The sequence below is a fragment of the Eptatretus burgeri genome, chromosome 2 (genome assembly GCF_056783735.1).
Source record: "Eptatretus burgeri isolate ZD-2024b chromosome 2, Ebu_testis_v1, whole genome shotgun sequence".
NCBI lineage: Eukaryota > Metazoa > Chordata > Myxini > Myxiniformes > Myxinidae > Eptatretus > Eptatretus burgeri.
This window is the reverse complement of record NC_140962.1, coordinates 38,908,780-38,932,026: the sequence shown is the minus strand read 5'-3', so window position 1 is coordinate 38,932,026 and position 23,247 is coordinate 38,908,780. Positions and strand designations below refer to the sequence as shown.

The 23,247-nt window shown below is 38.5% G+C and overlaps 1 protein-coding gene across 8 annotated transcripts in view; it reads right to left on the bottom strand.

Moving 5' to 3' along the window:
* Positions 1 to 17,753: 17,753 nt before the first annotated feature.
* Positions 17,754 to 23,247, bottom strand: part of TMEM237 (transmembrane protein 237) — a 72,977-nt gene continuing 67,483 nt past the window's right edge. For all 8 annotated transcript variants that reach the window (XM_085853290.1, XM_085853253.1, XM_085853271.1 and 5 more), the window contains 2 exons: positions 21,949 to 22,058; positions 17,754 to 18,584 (listed from right to left, as the gene is read on the bottom strand). In XM_085853290.1, the coding sequence (XP_085709416.1) occupies positions 18,571 to 18,584; positions 21,949 to 22,058 (124 nt within the window). In that variant the 3' untranslated portion in view covers positions 17,754 to 18,570. The remainder of the gene's footprint in view (positions 18,585 to 21,948; positions 22,059 to 23,247) is intronic.

Below are 23,247 nucleotides of genomic sequence, written 5' to 3'. Positions count from 1 at the left end.
ATCTCAACCCTCATTGGCCAGGGTGTTGTGGGAAAGTCGCCCTCTGTGGCCATCTCAATCCTCATTGGCCGGGGTGTCGTGAGAAAGTCGCCCTCTGTGCGTGATTGGACAAGGGGTGGAGTCGGAGCTGAGGCGATGAAAATCTCCACCCACGTAGGTGGTTGAGCACACGTGGGCAACGGCATCGGTGTGCGAAGTGAAGTGAAGGAGATTTGTTGGAAAAAAACTAACTATAAAGAAACTTCGCGGTGCACACATGTAATTCCCGTTAGACACAGGGAGGGGACCCAAACTATAAACACGTACTTATTGAGATAACTAAACTTGGGGACTGCTGTCTGTGTGCACAAGGCTTCCAAATTCGTAACAATATCAACACAAGATATTGTTGAAATAAAATAATGGATTATCTTGAAATTAAACCTGAACTTAGGATAAAACATGGAGTTTCTGAAAAAGCCAATAAAAAATTAAATAACCTGTTTTCCAAATATATAAATGAATGATTTTTTTTTTACCCATTTGGGAAAACAAGATAAAATTTAACAACCATAAAAATCTTCCAAATTCATTAAGATGTCTCAGTTGGCTCAAGTGGATGTGGAAAAAACCTGCCTGCTTTTAAAGATTCTCCTTACTCCCAACTTTTTAGATTATGACAAGTCTGAAGATGACGATGGTTCAAAAACGGTATTTGACAATGATGAGACAATGTGATAATGTTTGACCAAGTTATAAAAATGATCAACATAATGTGGTATGAGTGACAGGTTATTAGCTGCAAAATGTCGAAAACCCGGTTTCGTTCAATAACTTTCAAAATTTGACCTTTGCATAACCTTAAAAGGTCACAAAACAATGTTGTGGACATTAAAATAAGGAAACAGGATACGTGCTATAGCTTATTGGAGTTAGTTCGTCGAAGGTTGAAAACCCGGTTCGATCACCAAACCTTTGAAAATTTGACCTTTGTGAACTTTAAAGGTCAAAGATTATGACCTGTGGTGCAAAACTTCCTCTGGAACATTCCAGGAACAATATAACGTCATTTAGGCTATACGGCATTTCGCACTCCTCGGATTATCCATACTTTGATGAAATCAGCGTAAAAACAAACTTGAAGGGGACGCCATGGGCAAGGTGTTCGAGATAGAGCAAAATGGTTTCAAGACTTTAGGTGGGGAATGACCTCAAGATTATGCATAAAAAAGTCATCCCAGCTCTCAAAGTTTGGGCGGTCGTATGATTGTCAAAATTTTCTAAGTTCGTGACCTTGTGACAAAAATGAAAAATCGAGCTCCGTGGAGCTATTCAGGTGCCATTGGGCTAACCAAATACTGAAACCGCTGCCAGATTCGACAAACCCCTTGGAGAAGATGGATTTTTATGTCAAAATTCGCGACCTTGTGACCTTGACCTTGGGACGAAAATGAAAAAAAAAATCGAGCTCCGTGGGGCGATGCAGGTGCCATTGGGCTAACCAAATACCGAAACCCCTGTCAGATTCGACAAACCTCCTTGGAGAAGATGCAAATTGAAATTGGCTACCCCCCTAAAAACACTTTTTTGGGCGTGGCTCCACCCATAATGGGCACACCATGCCCATTCTCAGGAAAACACAACTCGATCATGATATAAACCTCCCACCAAAATTTTATCAGGATCGGATCAAAACCCACGGAGCTATTCTCGGGACAGACAGACAGACACATACAGACAGACAACAATAACGAATATCATGGTCACTTTTTTTTTGTGAAATTTTTTTTTAGTGAACCAATAATTTAATAATTTTCACAAAGTCAAGTTTTCAATCTGAGTATCAACTACTCAGATTGAAAACTATCAACTACTCAGATCAAAAAGAAGATATAATCGGTTCATTTAAACTTCAAAACGAACTCAATGATTACAACATTGAATATATAATACAACTATTTTGTGATGCACAGAAATATAAAAAGAAATCAAAACCTATAACTTGCATTCTTAGTGATAATACGGATGATATACCTTCACCCCAAGATTTGGATAAATCAAAAAAGAACCTCGTTATCTTTGATTGTGTTGATGAGAGAAACCAAACGGTAATGGACAGCTACTACACAAGAGGGAGACATTCTTCTTGTAATTGTATTTATATTAATCAACCATACTTTCAACTCCCTCGTCGCTCAAAAAGAAACAATGCTAATACTTTTGTTTTATTCAAGTTAAATTCAATAGATATAAGCAATTTTTGGAGAGACAATTGTTCTACGTAGTGTTGTAAAAAAGAATTTGGGGATGATGTGAAGCACATGACTGAAAAATATAAATACATTGTTGTGAAACAAGATGAGATACTGAGGGATAAATATTTTATTTTATAAACAGTCATACATAAATTATAGTTGTTATTATCAATCTTATGGGTAAATCTGCTTCTGGAAAAAAAACTTTCATCAAACAAGGTTCTTGAATAGTAAAAATGAAAATATTGTAAGTTTTTTTTTTTTTAAACACCATGTGATTCGTATTGTATTTACAACAACCAGAGCAATGCGACCAGAAGTAGAAGGTGAAGATTACAACTCCATTTCAGTCGAGGAACATATGCGATTGAGGAATGAAGATCAAATATTTGAGGAGATATCTATCTCTCTCTCTATCTCTCTATCTCTATCTCTCTCTCTCTATCTCTCTCTCTCCTGGTACAACAAAATATTCACGTTGCAAGAGTGAGTTAAAGAAACTAAAATCTGGTGGTCTTGGGATATTAGAAAGTAATCCAGAAGGAATGAGGCAAATTATGAAACATCTGAGTAGAAATGGAGTCAAGATTTTATCATTCGGTTTTGATGTTGAAGAAGAAACTCAACGCAAACGTATGAAAAGCAGATACATAAGTATTAGTGAAAAAGAAATTACAACTCGTATTAATGTGAATAAAGAATTTGATGAAATATTTAAAGAGAAGGATTTATTTGAAAGCATCTACTTTAATGATGAAGAAAAGGAAAATTTCCCTGTTGACCTTTGCAATTCAGTATATGATATTTTCCAATAGATAAATGGATGTGAAAGAAAAAGCAAGAAGATTTAAGGAACACCAAGAGTTGGTTTCAAAAGTTATAAAACAACAGGAAGACATAAAGAAGAAACACAGACAGAAACTAATGGGTAAAGAAGCATTTGAAAGAAAACAAGAAATTTTTGAAACCACTTTTAAAAACTTCCCAACAAAAAATTATAGATGCATCCACAGTTCCCACAATAGAATATACTCCGAAAAAATTCAAATGTTAAAAGATTTCAGTCAAATGACAGAGGAAGAATTAGAGAATAGAACAGAATTAGAATATGATGATGATGAAGGATTATTTCAACTAGAAGAGATGAATCAACCACCTGATTATATTGTGAAGGCTCTTCAAAACGAATATTCAGAGGATTTAAAAACCAAAGCAGGACTCATTCCAACAGAACAACCAGCAATATTCCATCTTGTTCAAGAAAAGGGATTGATATTTAATGATGAATTAAGGTTCTTGAGTTCTGCTCAACCCCCTGTTAAACTAACTCCAAGATTAATGTTTCTTCTAACAAAAGATGGAAGACAAGGTTCAACTGTGAGGGATGAATCAAAGTATTTTGACAAACCATTGGGCATGAAAAATAAGGATGACAGAGTATATATTGATTTGCTGGACTCTCTTAATTATAGGGTCAATATATCTGGTAAAAGTAGGAAGAATGAGAAGGAGAAACACATTAATCAGGCTTTAAGTAGGCTTGGTTCAGGTGTTAGTTTTCTTCCAAACGACCCATCACAACTAGCTAATAGACTTATTGCTGTAAGGTAGTAAGGCCTTAGTTATTTTATAACTTGGTTTACACAGTTCTTCAGCTAAAATGTAGGTTCGGTAGGTCGAAATATAAATATAAATATGATTTCAATTTTTAGAAATTATATATTTTTATGATTTTTTTTTTTGGATGTTCTATGGAAAAGACAAGGGTAGGTGGGGGGGGGGAAATAAATATAAATCCCAGACCAGGAGGATCTAAGAAAACATTGAAGATGGAAGACCATTCAAATGCAGGATGCCCATGTTCACTGTATCATCTGATGTGAAAAATAATAAAGAAGGATTAAAACTTGTTTTTACAATATAGTCTGGCATGTTTTCTTATAGAAACCTGTTGGATCATCAAATGGACACAATGCTGAGAAAATTACTGTCCAAGTCATAGATTTGTGCGTGCACACCAGTGCATAGTGCTGGATATGATTTTAAAAAGGTGTCTACTCAGAGTCAACACGCTCAAAACGGTCAATCAGAGCCATAACCAGCTCTTACTTTTCAGCGGGCATCTGATCGTACCATCTCCCCATCCCCATGAGCACATCAAAGGCTGATTTCTGGTCCGTTGAAGGCTGTATATCAGCATCTCGCAGGGAAACTTCGACGTACTTGGCACCGAAATCTTTCAATATGAACAACGGTGTACAACTTTTGACGGAAACAAAATCGGCATGATCAAGAGTAGCCTGCGAATCATCCCTCCTGCTGCACTGAACTGATGCAAAAGTTCAGTCAGAATATTCATCAAGATGTTGCGTGATTAAATCACCAATACAGTCACTCAAATTTATACCATTCACATACTTCTTAACAATCACTTTCGCCCCAGAAACCACAGTCAATCTGAACCACGCTGCCCACTGCTCAGACGCCATGACCGAAGACTACTGCGCAGTTTGGTTAAAGGGGACTCGGCATTTTGGTGCGCGTGCACAAAATTATATTTTGAAAATAAATGCCAACGTTTACATTTCGGGTTTTGAAACTTTTTCACCTTCGGTGGAAAATGTATAAGTTATAAAAGGCTAAAAATGTGTTTTATATTTATATTTCATTTCGGCAAATATACCGTCGGCGGATCTGTAAACCAAGTTATAAAATAACTAAGGCTGAAGAAGGTTGGAAATAACAATTGTTTTAATGAAGCATCAGCCATTTTAGACCAGTTGATGGACATGAAAATAATTACTAAATGTCAATACAAAGATATTTTATTCCATATTAAATAAGATGAAAACCACAATTCTTAGTTTTAATTTCACAAGCAACCTCACATTTTCATTTCCATACCCACTACAACTAGATGCAACAAAAGAATACGAGGCATCTTTATTGTCTATGGAGTCTTATAATACCTTGTTTAATATCACAGAGAAAAATGATGTTTTGTTATAATCTGGGAAGTGGATACAAAACGATAACAATTTCACCGGAGCATATGAGATTTCTCAAATATCTTCCGAAATTGCTCACCTTATGAAAGAACAGGGTGAAGAACCAAAAATATTGTTATAGATATTCAAAAACATACTTCAAAATCAACTATTAAACTTAAATCATAACTACAAGGTTGATTTCACAATTGATAGTTAATTTAGAGAGTTATTGGGTTTCTCCTCAAAAAAGATTGAAACTAATGGGACATTTTACAGTGATAATGTCATTCAAATATCCTCAGGCATAAATTCGGTATTAATTCAGATTTGATTGATGGTGCTTATAATGATGGAATAAGAACAAATACAATATTTTCATTCAGTGCATACTCAACCCCAATTGGTTATAAATTCAATATGGAACCAAAATATCTGGTTTATCTTCCTGTGTCTGGAAAAAACATATACAGAGTAAATTTTAGGATCACCGACCAAGATAATCACATGATTTCTTTTAATGGAGAAATTGTATCCATCAGAATTCACCTACTTGAAGTTTTCCAATAAATGAATACGATGGTTATTGTGAGGAAACATGAGTTGGGAAAATATAAAATAATAACAGGGGATGGGATGTTCCTTTCCCCATACTACCAGGGTGAAGGTATTTATCTTGGTACAGGATACTGCAAACCAAAAAGGCAACGGGGTGTAGGACATCAATTTAGAAATAAAGGAGATGGGACAATTCATACTCTAATGGGTATAGGTTCAACTATTCTTCAACATAAAGACCTAAAAGGTTCAACCAATTCTGCCGTGGGAAATGTAGCGAGTGCTATAAAGAGTATAGAAGATGCCCAAAAGGAATCCCATAAATTGCAAGCAATAAAAGAAATTAAGAAAGGCAAAACTCAGTTGTCTCCCCAAGAACGACAGAAAATAATTCAAATACTTGGGTCAGGGTTTCAAAAGTTTTAACATCTTTTTTCCGAAATAAATACAAGTATGGAAGCAATTGATAGTATCTATGATTTGGATGATACCATTGTGATCTCAAACTATACTAAAAAAAAGAAGACTACTTCAAGGTAAATGCCATAACTGGAACAGACTGGAATACAAATGGAACAAAAAGTTTTGAAATAAACTGGTCCAACACGTGGAACATGTCTTTCAATCCAGACAAATCTCACACTCTCACTATGTCTCTTCGAAAGGACCGTTTACAAAACCCCCCCATCCACTTTTCAACAATCCTCTGGAAGAAGTCTTTTCTTTCAAGCTTCTGGGTCTCACTATCTGCCATGACCTTTCCTGGGAAAGTCACATTTCCAACCTTGCCTCAAAAGCCAGTCACCGACTGGGAATCCTCCGTCGTGCAAAGTCCTTCCTCGGCCCTCTTGAGCTCCTGACCACTTACAAAGCTTTTGTCCGTAGCCTGATGGAGTACTGCTCTCCCCTCTGGGCTGGTGCTCCTGCCTCCCACCTTTCTCGACTTCACGCTGTCGAAACCAGGGCATTTAAGATCATTGGCATCTCCCGCAATGAAGCTGAGTCTTTGGGCCTCTCACTCAATCACCGCAGGTTAGTCGGTGGTCTTTCTGTCTTCTCCCGACTCCTCTCCAGCCTTGCCCCCCCTGCTCTCTCTGCGATTTGTCCCAACCACATTTCCACAGGGCGCTCAAGGTCCGCCAACAACCCCCTTCTGGTAAAACTACCAAAATCACGAATCACTGCTCATCTTCACTCTTTCATTCCTCTTTTTTCCCGCCTTTGGAATAAACTTCCTCACTCTATTCTTTCCCATTCTTCCCTCCAGGCTTTCAAAACAGCTGTTCACCACCTCCTCTTATCTTCCCCCATCCAAATCCTCGATCTTTTCTACCCCCGATAATCCACCCAAGCCCACAGTTCACCTGTGTCTGTTCCCCAATGTTTTGTCCCTTCCACTCCCGCCCCTCTTGTCTCATGCCTCCTTGCTGTGAGTTGTGTGTTCGCTCTCATACGAGCCTCGACCAAGGTATACAAAAAAAAAAAAAAAAAAAAAAAAAAAAAAAATCAACAAACTTATTTGGATCTCGCCAAAACTTTCTTGTTGTGTAAATTTACATTCACTAAGGCTGCGGATAACACAAACGCTACACTCGTAAATGATTTTTTTTCTGGAAAATGTTTGATAGTGTTCATTTGTATATTGGAACACAAGAAGTTGAAGCAGTTGATTATGTCTCTGCTACATGTGAAATTATGAAATTTACACCATATTCATTTCGTTATAGAATGGGAAATGGAGCTGTCGAAGGTTTTATTCCTGATATGGCAAAGGGAACAAACACAGACCCTGGATTTTGTCAAAGAAAAGAAATGTATAATGATGATACAAAAGCAGGAAATAGTTTTACTGTGGCAGTTCCTCTTAAAGGTATATTTGGATTTTGTGATCATGATAAAGTTCTGTATGGACTTAAAATTAGATTTCAACTGCAAAAGGAATGATGATGAAAATAGTTTGCTTTTTGGTGCTGCTCATGCTTTTGGTGCTCAGAATAAGTTTGTTATTGATGAAATTAGTTGGTATATTAGTGAATATACTCCTAATCTTAAAACAGAAGAGATATTGAATAGAAGACTTAACTCAAAGAAACCACTCAATGTATCATACCTTAAAAGAAGATGTCAACACGTTAAAGTTAAACTGAACCAAACCACTTACACGTGGAATTTGGGTCTTCTGGAAGGAAAGCCACGATACCTGTGGCTCATTTTTAAGAAGCCAGATGGAGATACTGCTATTGATAAGAATAATGAGTTGAGTGATGCTGAGGTGAAACAACTTTGCGTTTCTCCAGATGGAACATTTTATCCACGAGATAGATTGGAAATTGATTGGGAAAAAAATGATTATGCTGAAGCATACAAGTCTTACCAAAAGGTGTGTGAAAGCAATGGAAATAAAGAACCTATTTTGGATATGACAGCATTTAAAAGTCTGTATACAATTAATGCAATTGACCTGAGTGCTCAAAAGGAAACTATAAAGTCTAATCGAGTGGATACTTCCCTATTCATTGAAAGAGGAGAGAGTGAAGAAGTTGACACATATTGTTTGCTTTTGGAAGAAACAGAATTACAGATGAATACAGATAATGGTGTTATGATTAGTCTCACATAATTTTTTGATAAATAAATTGGTAAAAAGTGCCAACTTGGGTATATGTTAATCAAATCAATCTTAATAAACCGCTATCATCTTGCATTCAAAATCAAAAGCCTTGTATGATTAACGTTAATACAATTCAGAGGAAAGGAGCAGTAAGAATTGATGTTTTGCTCACAAGAGAACAGGTGAAAATTTTGAATGAAACTGGCTTACTGAAAATTAAAATGTCAAAACCAATGTTGAAGAAATATTCAATAAGAGAGACGAGTGGAGGATTTCTCCCATTTCTAATTCCTTTATTTGCTGGTTTCAGTGCGGCTGGAGCATTGACGGGTGGTATTTCAGCAGCGGTGAAAACTGTCAACGAAAGGAAAGCTCAACTCCAGGCTCAAAAAGAGTTGGAAAGACATAAAGAGTTGGAGAAACAAATTATTGAAAGTGGTGTAATTGTAGAGTTTGCTAGAAAACTTGAAAGCCTACCTAATAAAGCAAGATTGTTAGTTGGAGATATGCTTTCTTCCATCGCACAAGCAGGTATAAAATTAACTGAAAGGGGTAATGGATTACATCTTTCTCATAAATAAATTAGCATTGATGAGTGGTTTAAAGAATTTGGAAAGAATACATCAAATTTAGAACTTGTCAAATATTGTAAGAAATTAAAAATTCATAATGTGGTTATATGTATGAGAGATGAGTTAACAAACTTGTCTAAATATACAAAGAATATTATTATGAATTTAGAAGATAATAATGGAAACTGTTCTCATTGGGTTTGTATTTATAATAAGGTTAAATATTATTTTGATAGTTATGGTCTTCCAGCACCTGTTGAAGTCAGAAATTCTTACAGAATGGTGTTTATCAAACATTTCAAGTCCAATAATTAAATTCCAAGTGTTGTGGTCAATTATGTCTCTATGTGTTATTTCAACTCAACAAAAATAAAAACATTTATGATATTTTTATTCTAATATAAATGACATGTTGGAAAAGATGGTTCTTCCTTTGGTGTATCCCAAGAACTAGATATTGATTTATCAAATTATTACACAAATGCACAGACTGAACGACAGAAATATAGTATAGCAAAAAATATTAATATGAAAAATGCTTATAAATTAATAAATTATCCAAGTCCGACTGACACGAATGACTTATCACAATATATATCCTTACATAAAACGGCTGTGTATTCCAAAGCTACAGAAGTGTTGATTTTATCTCCGGGTCATACAGAATTCAAAGTTTCAATTAAAATATAAAATTTTATAAAGAAGAGCGTATTGTTTGTATGAGAATAGAACAATGGGGATATAATATGAATGATTTAGGGTATAATTGGTCACTTAAAATTAACCTAGAAGACCTGGAACAATTAAATCAGTCTCTTCAGGAAGAATATTATCCAATTGGTGCCGAGAATGAGTTTTGTGGAAGCACGATTTGCAAACACCAAATAAAAGAAATTAATAAGGGTAAAATCAATAATGGTTTTGCCTAGTTTATATCATGAAAACACAAAGAACAGGATTATATATAATAAGGAAGGGAATACAAACTCATTTAACAATGGGAAGATGGGGAGGTATTTCCTGTCATATTAATGTCATATATTTCTGATACATAAATGACAGCAAGAAGGCTTCAAGAAAATTATCATTTCTGTGTCCATGCATACCTTCAAGAAAAGGGTATTCGGTATTTTAATAAATATGTTCTACAACATAAGAATGAGGTATTTTCAATAAAAGATTGGCTTTATACTGATGTTAATAAACCAACAACTTTGGATTTAACTAAAATGCTAAATAATGAAAGAATTTTAAAGTTGAGAAAACACAAGGCTCTTTTAGAAATTTTATTGGTTTCCTGTTGTAAAAAAATTATTTTGGAGGCAGGAATATCAAGAAATCCAGATGAATATATGTGTCATATTCTATGGGGTGAAAGTAGTTCAAGGATAGCAAGGGATGAGGAAGGAGTTGAAGAAACTGAGACAAGAGAAGAGGAGAGGGAAAAGAGGAGGAAAGAGAGAGAATGAATAAATATGGAAACCAGTGAGATCATAAAAAGATCGAAGGTATTACAGAAAATAAATCGATCTCAACGCACTGAGGAGGAAAACAAAGAATTGACACGTCTATTAGAAATATATACGTCAAGAGTATTAACATCGAGTTCAACAAGAAGATATTAACGAGAAAGTGGAGCTAAAGAAGAGAAAAAAGGGAAATTATATTATTTATGATCTTGGTGTAATTGTCTTTGATTAAAGTTTTACATTTTTTTTCTTAAATGGAGGAGAGAGTGAATACATTTCTAAGGATTCTTCTTTTAAAAATTAAGATTCAAATGTACATGTTGGCAACTGAAAAGGTTTTCGCACTCGAGGAATTTTTCACATAAATAAATGAGTTATTGTCTCAAATGTAAAAAGAAAACCAAGATTAAAAAATATCTCGTATGTTAAAAGTAAAAATAATAGGGTTATACAAAAAGGCACATGTTCAGTGTGTGGCTCTAAAAAGAGTAAATTTGTCACCAAACACAAACGAGGGGGAGATATACAAAAGTTTTTTATGAGGAAGTAAATTTACAACAACTGGAATACCAGGGGAATTACATCTACCAGGGTATTCTTTCTGTGGTCCAGGAACAAACTTGGATAAAAGATTAGATGAGGCTGACAATCCTAAACCGTGGAGCAAACTTATCAAAAGGGTTGATGAAGTGTGCATGAGACACGATATTGGTTATGGAAATCACACGACACTGGAAGAAAAACACGAAGCGGATCGAGAAATGTTGTATAATTTATCTTTAATACAAAATCTAACCTTGAGAGAAAAACATAGGTTCATCGTGAAAATTATGATCAGTGTGAAATTGAAACTTGGGCTTGGAAATTCAAAAAACTTATAGGCTCTAATGATATCATTAAGATTGAAGAGCAATCAGCTGATGAATTACATAAACCAATAATCACAAAGTTTAATGGAAGGAAGATTTATTCAAAGGAAATTGATTATATCTGGTCCGCTGATTTGATTGAACTCAATCATGATAAGAGGTACAAGTCTGCTTTAACCGTTATTTATTCGAGGAGTAGATATGCATGGGTTGTCCCTTTGAAAAACAAGACAGGTAATACTCTTATGTGAGCCTTTCAACAGATATTTAATAAAAGCAAGAGAAAATCTTAAAAATTATGGACTGATGAGGGTACAGAGTTCTACAACAAAACATTTATGAATTTTCTTTAAAATAACAGTATTACATTATACAGCACCTTTAATGAAGGAAAAGCGGTTGTTATTGAGCGTTTCAATCGCACTTTAAAAGAGAGACTATATAAAAAAATTCACTCAACTCGGTTCTCAACTATGATTTTCTTTAATTCAGGACATTGTAGATAAGTACAATGATACGATTCATACCTCAACGAAGACTAAGCCATCAGAAACATTTACAAAATTAGGATATGAAAGAGATTAATGTCATAAAGCCTAAGTTCAAAGTTGGTGATATAGTAAAAATATACTGGTGGAAATCTCATTTTGAAAAAGGTTATACAAGCGATGGACAAATGAACTTTTCAAAATTGTTGATGAAATCGGTACAGTTCCTTGGACTTACAAATTATGTGATTTAGAGGGAGAAGAGATTTTAGGTTCATTTTATTCACAAGAATTACAAAAGACAAAGATAATAAATTGGGGAAAAAAATTCAAAAAATTGACTCCACCCCTTTTTGACTCCACCCCTTTTGACTCTACCCACACAAACCACACCCATACAAGCCACACCCACATCCATCATATCCACATGATTCGTTTATTAGTTCCCCACACACATGTTTATTTAATTAAATTGCTCCACCCCTTCTTTGTTTACACCCACACAAGCCCCACCCATTCATCCCACCTCTCCCCTTCCCCTTTGTGCGCCCCCACCTTTGACCCACCACACCCCCTCATCCCACCCCCCACCGTTTCCCACACACACGGGGTGGGATGAGGGTGAGTGGTGGGTCGTTGGGGGAGCGCACCTACCTCCCCCCAACCCTCCCCTTTATTCTCCTTTTGTAATTAAGAATTTAATAATTGTAAGCAAAGCATATATAATTACACAAGATTGAAAACATTGAACAAAATCTTCTTTCACAGTCTGATGGTTTGTGATTTTGAAACTCAATCACCATATTATATTCAAAACAGGGAAAAACCATTAGGGTATATAAAGATGATTATATAATGATATTAATAAAGTAATAAATAAAACATTTACCTCCAGAAGATTGAGTTTTGTGCCAGGTTCATCCAGACAGGCGCTTAAGCTGGAAAAAAAAAATTAAAAATGAGTCAACACTCCGTGGTTCAAAATGGAGGAGAGAGAGAGAGAGGAGAGAGAGCGACAGAGAGCGACAGAGAGCGACAGAGAGCGACAGAGAGCGACAGAGACAGAGACAGAGACAGAGACAGAGACAGAGACAGAGAGAGAATTTTTCAGACAGGTGAAAGGTCTTCCAACCACCGAGAGATGATTGAAGATGTATAAGGATTTCATTCATATTCTGCCATTCTTCATGATATTCGTTGGCTTCATTTTCAACATCGATTAATGATGTTATCGGGGACAACCTATCAGAAAATAAAATACAATAATTATTTGTCGTATTGTGATTTAATTCTGTATAAAACAACAAATAATGAATCGGTTTAAGGATCTCACCTCTCCTCTTGTGAAAAAGATTGATCTGCAAGGTCGGAGTACTCCTCTGAATACTCCATTCTCTGCATGAAACAAGCCAAAACTCACGTTTGGCAATAAATAGGACAAGTTGATGACATCACAGAAATGAGAAAACAATGGGTTTTTTCAGGTGTGTCCCTCAAAGGAAATGAGTCGCATTTTTGCTTCGGGTGAGGAGCTTGGTTCATACTTTCAAAATATCAACTTGGTTCAAAATAAATATCATACTTTCATGAAATCATAAATAATGTTAAATTTGGAAAGACTATGAAAAATATAAGGAATCGACAAAATGATATGTGGCTCAGGAGGTGGTCAAACAAGAGCATTAAGAGAAGTTTATCATTTCATCTCTGCTTAACAAAGATACTTAAACCAAGAACCAAGTTCCAAGTTATTCTTTGTGAATATACTCGATGGAAATGAATGTTATAAGAAAATTAAGTTATTCCCTAAAGTAGAACATGAACAAATATTTGTTGGTTGGCTCTGAGGATAATGAAAATATGAAAGGACTGTGATTATGTTGGGTGGAAGTGCTTTAATCAGTAAATCTCAATTTTTCATTTGCTTATATGGGAGGGAAGGGGATAGGTGGGGAGGAAGTGAGTCTCCCATTTTGAGCTTTTGGGGCTTGGTCGGATAGTTTTCCCCTTTTTCACATTTATTTGAATGGGCGTCCCAGAAGCAACATTTTACATCTACTAACACATGTCGTGTTGCTAATGCCAGCGCAGGTGGTCAATCCATCAGTGACAATCAACAACTTGTCCAACTTCAGGTAACATTATTGTGCAATGTGACTGAAGGACAGTCATGAGCTTTTATGAAAGCAGCAGATAATTAGTTGGTCCAAGACGCACGGTTCTGTGAAGGCCAGCCAGCACAGTCATCCAAGGGGGAGTACAAGGCAGCCATGTTCCTTAAAATGCACCAATGAAGGTTTGAAGTCCCTTCATAGTGGTCGGTGGATAGCAGGAGCTTAGAGTGGTGACTTGGTGAGGACTCTCACTCAAATGATTTGGAGACTGTACCCATCCTGGGATAGTGGATTCTTGGCAGCTGAGAATCCAAGATCACATTTATCCAGGATATGAAGCATCCTGTATCAAACTTTAATTAGTTCCTCAAGTGAATGTGCGTATCAGAACGAGTCGTCCACACTTTTGCTGAAAGAGCATTACTGACAGAGCCAGCCTCAAGAAAATCTCTGAGAACATGACACACCAGCTCCTCTCACGCAGTCTTGTAGTCTGGCATGCTTATGGCAGACCAGGCATAACACCTCGTTCATTCATCAGAGTTAAATCGAGCATGGGGACGAATGAAATACATGGCTCGTCACATGTCACCCGTCTCTCTACACCTCCATCTCGCAGGTTTATTTCATATCACAGAACAATCCCGTACCTTCCAGCAAATGCGGTTCTCGTCCGAACTGGAAGTTGTCTGAGAACGTTCCAGCATCTTCACAAATCTCATCAGGAAGTTTACAGTACAATACTGCCATCTAGTCGAATTAGCTCAAGATCAAGAAGTTGATATTACAATTTACTGATCCATGCTAAACAAAACATAACATGAAACCATCAATTTTACTCGTTTATTTTTGGCATTTTTTTGTATACCTTGTCGAGGCTCGTATGAGAGCTAACACACAACGCACAGCAAGGGGGCATGAGACAAGAGGGGCGGGAGTGGGAGGGACAAAACAGTGGGGAACAGACACATTAGGAGATCTGTGGAAGGGAGAGGAATGGGACGGGGAACATGGGGAAGAGAACATGGACATTACAGGGACTTTCAGGAAGGAAAGCAGGGGAATTTAAGGAAGTGGCCTTGGGTGGATTATCGGGGGTAGAAAAGATCGAGGATTTGGATGGGGAATGATAAGAGGTGGTGGTGAACAGCTGTTTTGAAAGCCTGGAGGGAAGAATGGGAAAGAATAGAGTGAGGGAGTTTATTCCAAAGGCGGGGAAAAAGAGGAATGAAAGAGTGAAGGTGAGCAGTGATTCGTGATTTTGGTAGTTTTACCAGAAGGGGGTTGTTGGCAGACCTTGAGCCCTGTGGAAATGTGGTGGGGACAAATTGCAGAGAGAGCAGGGGGGGGCAAGGCTGGAGAGGAGACGGAAGAAGACAGAAAGACCGCAGACCAACCTGCGGTGATCTGAGTAAGCATTTACTAATGCTTACTCAGATACATCTATGTTTTAATTGACAAATATGCCCCACCTTGAGAAAAATATATTATTGCAAATACATTGTTCTTAAAAAATTTTTTTAAAGTCAATTAAATTAGAGGGTGCATAATAAACCAAAAAGAAACAATCACAGTCGGCTCCCAGATTCTCGGATCTCTTAATGGCTTCAATACAGAACCAATAGATCTGTAGGAACATCACCCACCGCATTATCATCGCACTGTCAATCTTACACTTCTGAATGTACGACACGGGCTGATGATCAGTCTGTATGATGAACTCTTGTCCATAGATGTAGTTCTGGAATTTAACAGCAAACACAATAGGGAGACGTTCATGTTCTATTGCCGAGTAGTTCCTTTCTCAGGGCAGAAGTTTCTTGCTGGCATACATTACAGGAAAGACTCCATCCTCGTACTCCTGCAATAACGCTCCAATTCCAACATCAGATGCATCTGCTTGCACGACGAATGGTCTGGCAAAGTCAGACATCCATAGTACAGGGACCTTGCAAAGAAGGTTCTTGATCCTTTCAAATGCCCTCTGTTGGGGTGCCTCCCACGGAATGTGGTTGGACTGACCCTTTTTGTTGAGGGGCACAACTTCATCTGCATAGTTCGGTGTGAACCCCCAAAGCCCAGGAATGATCTAACCTGTCTTTTGGTTGTCCGTACTGGGGGATTTCTGACGCAGGTGAGTTTGTCTTCCTCCATCTGTACCTGACCCTTTCCCACTCGGTGTCTCACAAACTCCAGTGTGTGAAATCCATTGTAACACTTGGAAGGCCGAAGAGTCAAACCGCCTTCCCTGATCTGCTCAAAAAAGTTGCTGCAGTGTTTTGACATGGTCTTTCCCTATGACTGTGTGCGTCAGGATGTCATCCACGTCGTGGCCGATGTTACGTAACTTGTGCAGCATCTTCCTCATCATTCGATTGAAGGTTGCCGCTGAGTTTACAAAGCCAAATGGCATCTTCTTAAATTGGTAGCAGCCATTGCTGTCTTTTCATTTTAGACTTCCTCCATAGGAATCTGCCAGTAACTCTCGCTCAGGTTGATCTTGCTAAAATACTGATCTTGCTCCAGCCTTGCCTTGATAGCTTCAGGGTTCCCGATGGGTTCAGTGTCAAACTGTGATCAAGTTCAATGTCCAAAAGTCAATGCAGAAACGGTTGGATCCATCCTTCTTCTTCACAATCACCACCAGTGAGTTGTCAGCTGCTTTTGATGGTTTGATGATATCTGCTTCTAACATAGTTTCCACTACCTCCTTGATCACAGCTTGCAAAGCAGACAGCATTTTGTGCTGCTCAACTTTGGCTCATTCGTGGTGGTCTCAATCTTATCCTCCTCCAAGTTGGTAGTACCTGGAATTATGGTGAAGACGTCCGCAAACTCCTGGACTTCCTCCCTCTGCCTTGCTGACATCCTCACTGATGTTGACATCCTCGTGTGTCTCATCATCAGCCACGATCTCAATTCCAGCAAGTCTTCATTTGCCAAGACACATTCTTCATCACCATCTGGCTCTGGGTCGATGATCGCCATACCAGCCACATCTGGGTGCAACGTAATATTAGCTGCATTGTCAGCTCTCTCATGATGCAACTTCAAAAGGTTGGCATGGTAAATTTTGGTCTTGCCTTTGACACATCGTGTCGTCCATCTGGTTGACTACTTCCTGGACTTCATGTGGTCCTTGCCACTAGAGCGTCAGCTTGTTGTGCTCCATTGGTAGTAGCAATAATACTGTCTCCAGCGTTGAACTTTGTGTCTGTTTTTTTTTTATCATAGAAATGTTTTGACTGCTTTGTGCTGCGTGTGGACTCTCGTGCCAGTCGGCAAATGTCCTCCAGTCGATTACGCAAGTCAGACATATTGGTAGGTATTATGAACCTCTGACATGTTCTCTCCAGTCCACAGTTCCTTCAATAACTGTATGGGCCCTCTTACAGTTCATCCGGAGAGTAACTCAAATGGTGAGAACCCAGTACTTGCTCGAGGCACTTCTCTGTAAGCGAATAGCACCACCTGCAGGTACCTGTCCCAATCAATGAGGCTGATGCCCCGTTCAGTGCTATGAAGACTCGATGCAAGACGTTCTGACCTATTGTACTACAACCCTGAAGCAGCTCCTACGGTTTCCAGCAGTTAGCTTGTAGGGTCAGTTAGTTTGACTTGGTCGTTTCACGATCCTGTGTGTGCGCTCGCGCTGAGATGATCACATAGATTAACTCTCCAACTTGAATAGCAGGTTTGTCTCAATGCATACATTCATCAAGCATGACAAATTACCAAAGAACACAATTTTAGAGAAAAGTTGGTTTTGCTGGAGCAAACCTCCCTGCAGATGTGGAGGTGATTACAAAGCCCACAGTCCGACACTCAACAGAGCAGTCACGTGACCAATGCACAAGCTAAGTTTATGTTTTAATGGGGGGGGGGGGACATAGGGTAAATGTAAAGATACAATAACTTGTCCCTCATTCAAATTACAAGGTTTCATATCCAAGTCCAACATAAAAGGAAGGAGTTAAATCTGCAATGAACGAATGCTGTAACATCAATGATAAGTTTGCTGCTGTTCATGCTTCAGAAACTATCCATTGTTATTTATTTTCTAAATCCAAACATGAAAATTTCATATCCAAGTCCAACATTTCATATCCAAAAGGAAGGAGTTAAATCTTCAATGAACGAATGCTGCAACATCAATGATAAGTTTGCTGCTGTTCACTCTTCAGAAACTATCCATTGTTATTTATTATCTCAATTCAAACATGAAAATACCAGTAATGGACAAGTGGTAATCATCAACTTTTACTTTCACTTGATATTTATTTTTAAATAATAACAAACTACTGAAATAAAACCATAAGATGTACATTTTAATTGAGGATTACTGGTAATGGCCTTTTAATGTGAAAACAAGACTGTGTTCATGTAGAAATACAATAAAATTAATTAAGTAATTTTCAACTTGTACACAAATGTTGCTATTGCTTGGAGAAAATGTGATGGGGGAAGTCATTAGAGGTCAAAGTGCACCAGGCAAGAAGGTAGTGGTTGAAAACAAATTAACTAGAGTGCAATGTTGATTTGCCATGGCTGAATGTTATCACTGGCACAAGTACAAGAAAGTGTGAGTACAATGTTTGTGTGGCAGTTCCTAACCCCAGATCCTGGGGGAGCCTTTGCAGGGAGAATCCATCGATAACCTTCCTCAAATCAGAAAAGCGTCTCTGGAATGAAAGCAACAAGGTGTGGGGACAATTTGCACCATTTGTATGTCTAATATATAGATGACCCTGTACAACAGGAAGAGGTGTGTGTGTGTTGGGGGAGGGGGGGTTGGGGGAGCTGTTTTATATCCCATTTTATGATCTAACAGGATACCGAAAGCATGCTTGGCATATGTGGGTTACATCAAAAAAAAGGGGGGAGGGGGAGTAAGCTACCTGAAGAATACCAGGAAGGGAAATGAGTTTTGGAGGATATTATAGCAAAGGGAGTGAGTGGAAGGTGTGGAGGATGGTGAAAAATTCAAGCATCTTCACACAGTTAAATATACTAGACCTGCCCTGCAGGCAATCTTGTTCAAAGCGTGCAATACCTTTACGTGCATCCCTTTATTTACGCGGTGTACTGTATACACAACAGACCGCTGCCTCAATCGCTCACAAAAATAGAAACAAGAAAGAGGCATCGTGCAGAGCACGATACTTGCAAAATCCACCCCTCTCCAAAGTTGACAATCTTAATCAAAGCTCAGGTCAATCAGATGAAAACTTTATTTTTCAGATGGAAATTGATGATTTTAGAAGTTTGACCTTTTGACCTCAAAACAGTTGGTTTCCAAATTCAGTGCAATTGCTGCTTCATTTTCATGTTAATCGGATGAAAATTGATTGTTTTTCAGATTGAAATTGATGATTTTATAAGTTTGACCTTTTGTCCTCAGTTTTCCCAATGCAGTGATGGACTATGCAATTGCTGTTTAATTATCAAGTTAATAGGATGTAAATTGATTATTTTTCAATTGAAAATTGATTTTATATGTTTGCCCTTGAGTTGACCTTTGACCTTTTCATCTCAAATCGTTGGTTTCTCAATCCAGTGATGCAATATACAAATCCTGTTCAACTTTCAAGTCAATCGGATGAAAAATGATTTTAGAAATTTGACCTCAAGATGACCTTTGACCTCAGAATCAATATGCTTCTCAATTGAGACTACCTCTACATCTTGGTAAAGTTTCATGATGATCAGTTTAGAATTGTGACTTGTAGGCGAGTGACAGACAGAATAACAAAATCGACTGACCAATATACTTGAAAAAGCCTCGATTTTGCAAGTCATAACACAGCTTACATACATGAAGCAAAAAACATGCCCACCACTTAAATGTGTATCTGTAATAATGGATGTCAGTCAGTGTGTGTGTGTGTGTGTGTGTGTGTGTGTGTGTGTGTGTGTGTGTGTGTGTGTGTGTGTGTGTGTGTGTGTGTGTGTGTGTGTGTGTGTGTCCTCCAAAACCATGAAACCTGGCATGCATACCAAGGGAATTCCAAGGAAGTATGTGAATGAAAACGGTGTGTGGGTTAATTTAAACACCCCTTTCGAAGATAATCAAGGCTCATCCTTGTCCACCTCACTGTCCCTTGCTGGGGTCTTGATTCACCTTTATTATTATTTTGTTGGCCTGCTGAACAATGCCTTGAATTGGAACAGGCCACCGGTTTCTTAATGATAAAGTTTTGTTTTTCACTCATATTATCGAATACCTGATAATCATACCTATGAATTGTTGGATACATTGCAATGCTTCCAATAAACACCCAGAGATGCCAGCGTTCGTGGCTATATTTCATTTCTGCACATGCCATAACCTCAAGAATCTCTTAACCTGAGCCGAATTTCAAAATTTAAATTTATTTCTTCATTTCAGCAGCAGTTCCGAATGCTAAAAAATAAAATAAATAAATAAAAAGTGTTCACATGTCCAATTCAGACAACGCTCGACATTCCAGGCGTCTCTGGGTGCATGGTGTTTATATGACCTAACGGTGATCGCTAATCGCTTGCCAAGCCAGCTGTTCCTTATCAACCATTTTGTTGGAGTGCTTGCTTGAGTGCTGAAGCAACTTGGTGAGCACTCTACAATATTTGCACAGTCACTGAATGTAACAATAGACTTGAACAAAGTTTAGCGCCCATTCACCTGCATTTGGCCGTGTGGTGCTTCGGGCAGTAATTCGCTTGCTGAAAATGTGCAATTTTATTTTAAATCACCTTTCCCCTATCTTTCATTATACGACCCGTCACTTCGGCATAGGTAGATACATATAAAACAAAAATTAAACGTTTCATTTTTAAAACTTTCTTCAACAGTTTTGTTAGAGTGCTTGCTTGAGTGGTTAAGCCACTCAGGCGAGCTCTCTTCAAGCTTCAATGGCAATACCGTGGCTCGGTTCTCCGTGGGGACATTTCCAGAATTAGGAAGGCAAAATAAATTAGATGATTGCAATGAGTAAAAAAATGTTTTCAGTTGTTACAGAGCAATGAATCGCCAGCTTCATAGCAGGATAGCCGAGAGGTACGCACGCTCGCTCTAAGCTGCCAGCTTGGGTTCAAATCTCGACCCAGCTCTAAACTGTCATCCGGTGTTTCAGAGGCAGGGTGATGCATCAATGTGTGTGCCGTATCTTGGATGAACATTAAGCTGGACGTCGCATCTGCCAGACTCCCCCCCCCCTTTCTTCACATTCCCTTCCTTTCCCTTCTTCATGCTGCCTTCCCTCCTCTTCCCCTCATGTTTACCTCTTCCCAAATCCTTTTTCCTCTCCACCCCCCATGGACATCTTTGGGCGGTCTCCGCATGCTGTATTAATGTGCTGTTTTAATGTACCCCATTTCATTCAATCCTCGACTACTCCCCCCCCCCACCCTTTCTCCACAAGTCCCACTACCAAACGCAAGTTGAGAATCCCTCTCCTCACGTTTGCCTCCACCCAAACCCCCTTCCCCCTCTGCCGGAGTGTATAGGACCATTTGATGAGGTGTCACTCTCCCCACCCACCCCTTCCTCACCTCTTGCTCCCCTCCCTCCCCAAGCCCTCCATCTCCCATAATATTCTCGTCAGCAAAGCGACGGGTTGCATTTGCTTGTGTACAATACATTGTGGTAAAATAGCTCGGATAATTGGACTGGCCCACAGGCTGAAACCTGACACCTGAGGCCGAAGGAGGCCCATATGTCCTGTCGCCTTCACAAGGCCTATGATGCCTTTTGATATTTGATGATCCTTTTAAGTCGCTTAGGTTGTTTTACAATGAATGGAAAACATAAGGAGGGCATGGCGATTGTGAAGGTGACACTTCTGAAGAGGCTCACCAAAGCACCAAAACGAACGATTTTACTTCAGGTTACAATTGTGGGTGGCTTCAGGCCAGCTATCCAATCAATGGCTATCGAGTGGACATACATACATATGCTCCATTATATAGATGGTATATTATTATTCAGGTGTACTTACAATGTACTCATCGCCTGAATTACAATACAAGCAACTAGCTGTTACGTTTTTTTTAAAAAATGGAACATACCAAAAGTGCAGTCGGGGACAGGAGACCATGCAAGTTCTAGCCAGGCTAGAGCACACAAGATACAGATGGTGATGCGGGCTGCCAGCCAGGACTTCAACCATTCCATCTCCCTGAAAGCATGACATCATCACTGATCGAGAACAACAACACAGCAAATTGATCAACCCAATGAATCCTTGCAGCAACATAGACAAAGAGTGAATGCACATCAGCAATCTCACTTCTCTCAGAAATAGGTTTGTACCCCAAACTTGGTATTTCTTTGTAAAAAATTTTTTATAGACACTGTGGGTTACAATAAATACTCATATCCTCTCATCATCATTTATATGGTATCTGAGATCAAAGTATCAATAAAATAAAAAAACATGGTCTGCAAAAAGTGTCAAATTTTTGGCCCATGTCCAAGCAGATTAGAACAACTCTCCAAAGTACAGTGTGGAGAGACCCTGACTGTCACATCACATACTTTCCCTTTTATCGTAGGTTTCGTCATCTCTGCATCACTTGGTGTCATTTATCATTATTATTACTGGCAAAGTACTCGCCTGATGGGCGAACTTGTTCCAAGCAGGTAACACGTTCATCTGACACATACCTTTATTTGGGCGGTGTATCGGCAACTGACAGCTCTATACATGCAAAATAAATAAATAAAAACAACCACCCCATCCCCCAGGTTTCGTGCATGAAGCAAAAACATACCAACTGCTTACAATTCAAAACATCTCACGGGACAAGAATACTGTACTGTAAATGGTAGAGACTTGTAATACCGTCCCCCACCTGGAGGTGGCGCTACACAAAATGCATTGACATAGAAAATTTGCATCCCTCCAATCACACCCCCCCCTCCAAGCCCACATGCAACGATAAAAATCCCTATACATTAAATGGGGTCATGCCGTTCTTTTGTAGCAAGTCTGGATGTAATTGGCTCAGAATTGTAGGAGGAGTAGCGCAACAAACAAGCACCGTTCCACGAATTATAGTAAGGACAAGTCTGGAGACGGCGATGGTTCACGAGCAATGTACATGGTTCGCCTTTTTTATTTTTTGACCTTCGAGGGGACGCCACAGGCAAACTGGCGGGAATCGGGAAAAACGTAAATGATGAAAGTTGTAGTACTAGAAGAGCACTACAAATCGACCACGAATTGCGAAATCCGAAATGTAGTTCGCCTTTTTTATTTTTTTATGGCGGGAATCGGGAAAAACGTAAATGATGAAAGTTGTAGTACTCGAAGAGCACTACTTGCATACCAACTTTCATTCGAAACAGGCCACGGGCAAACTGGC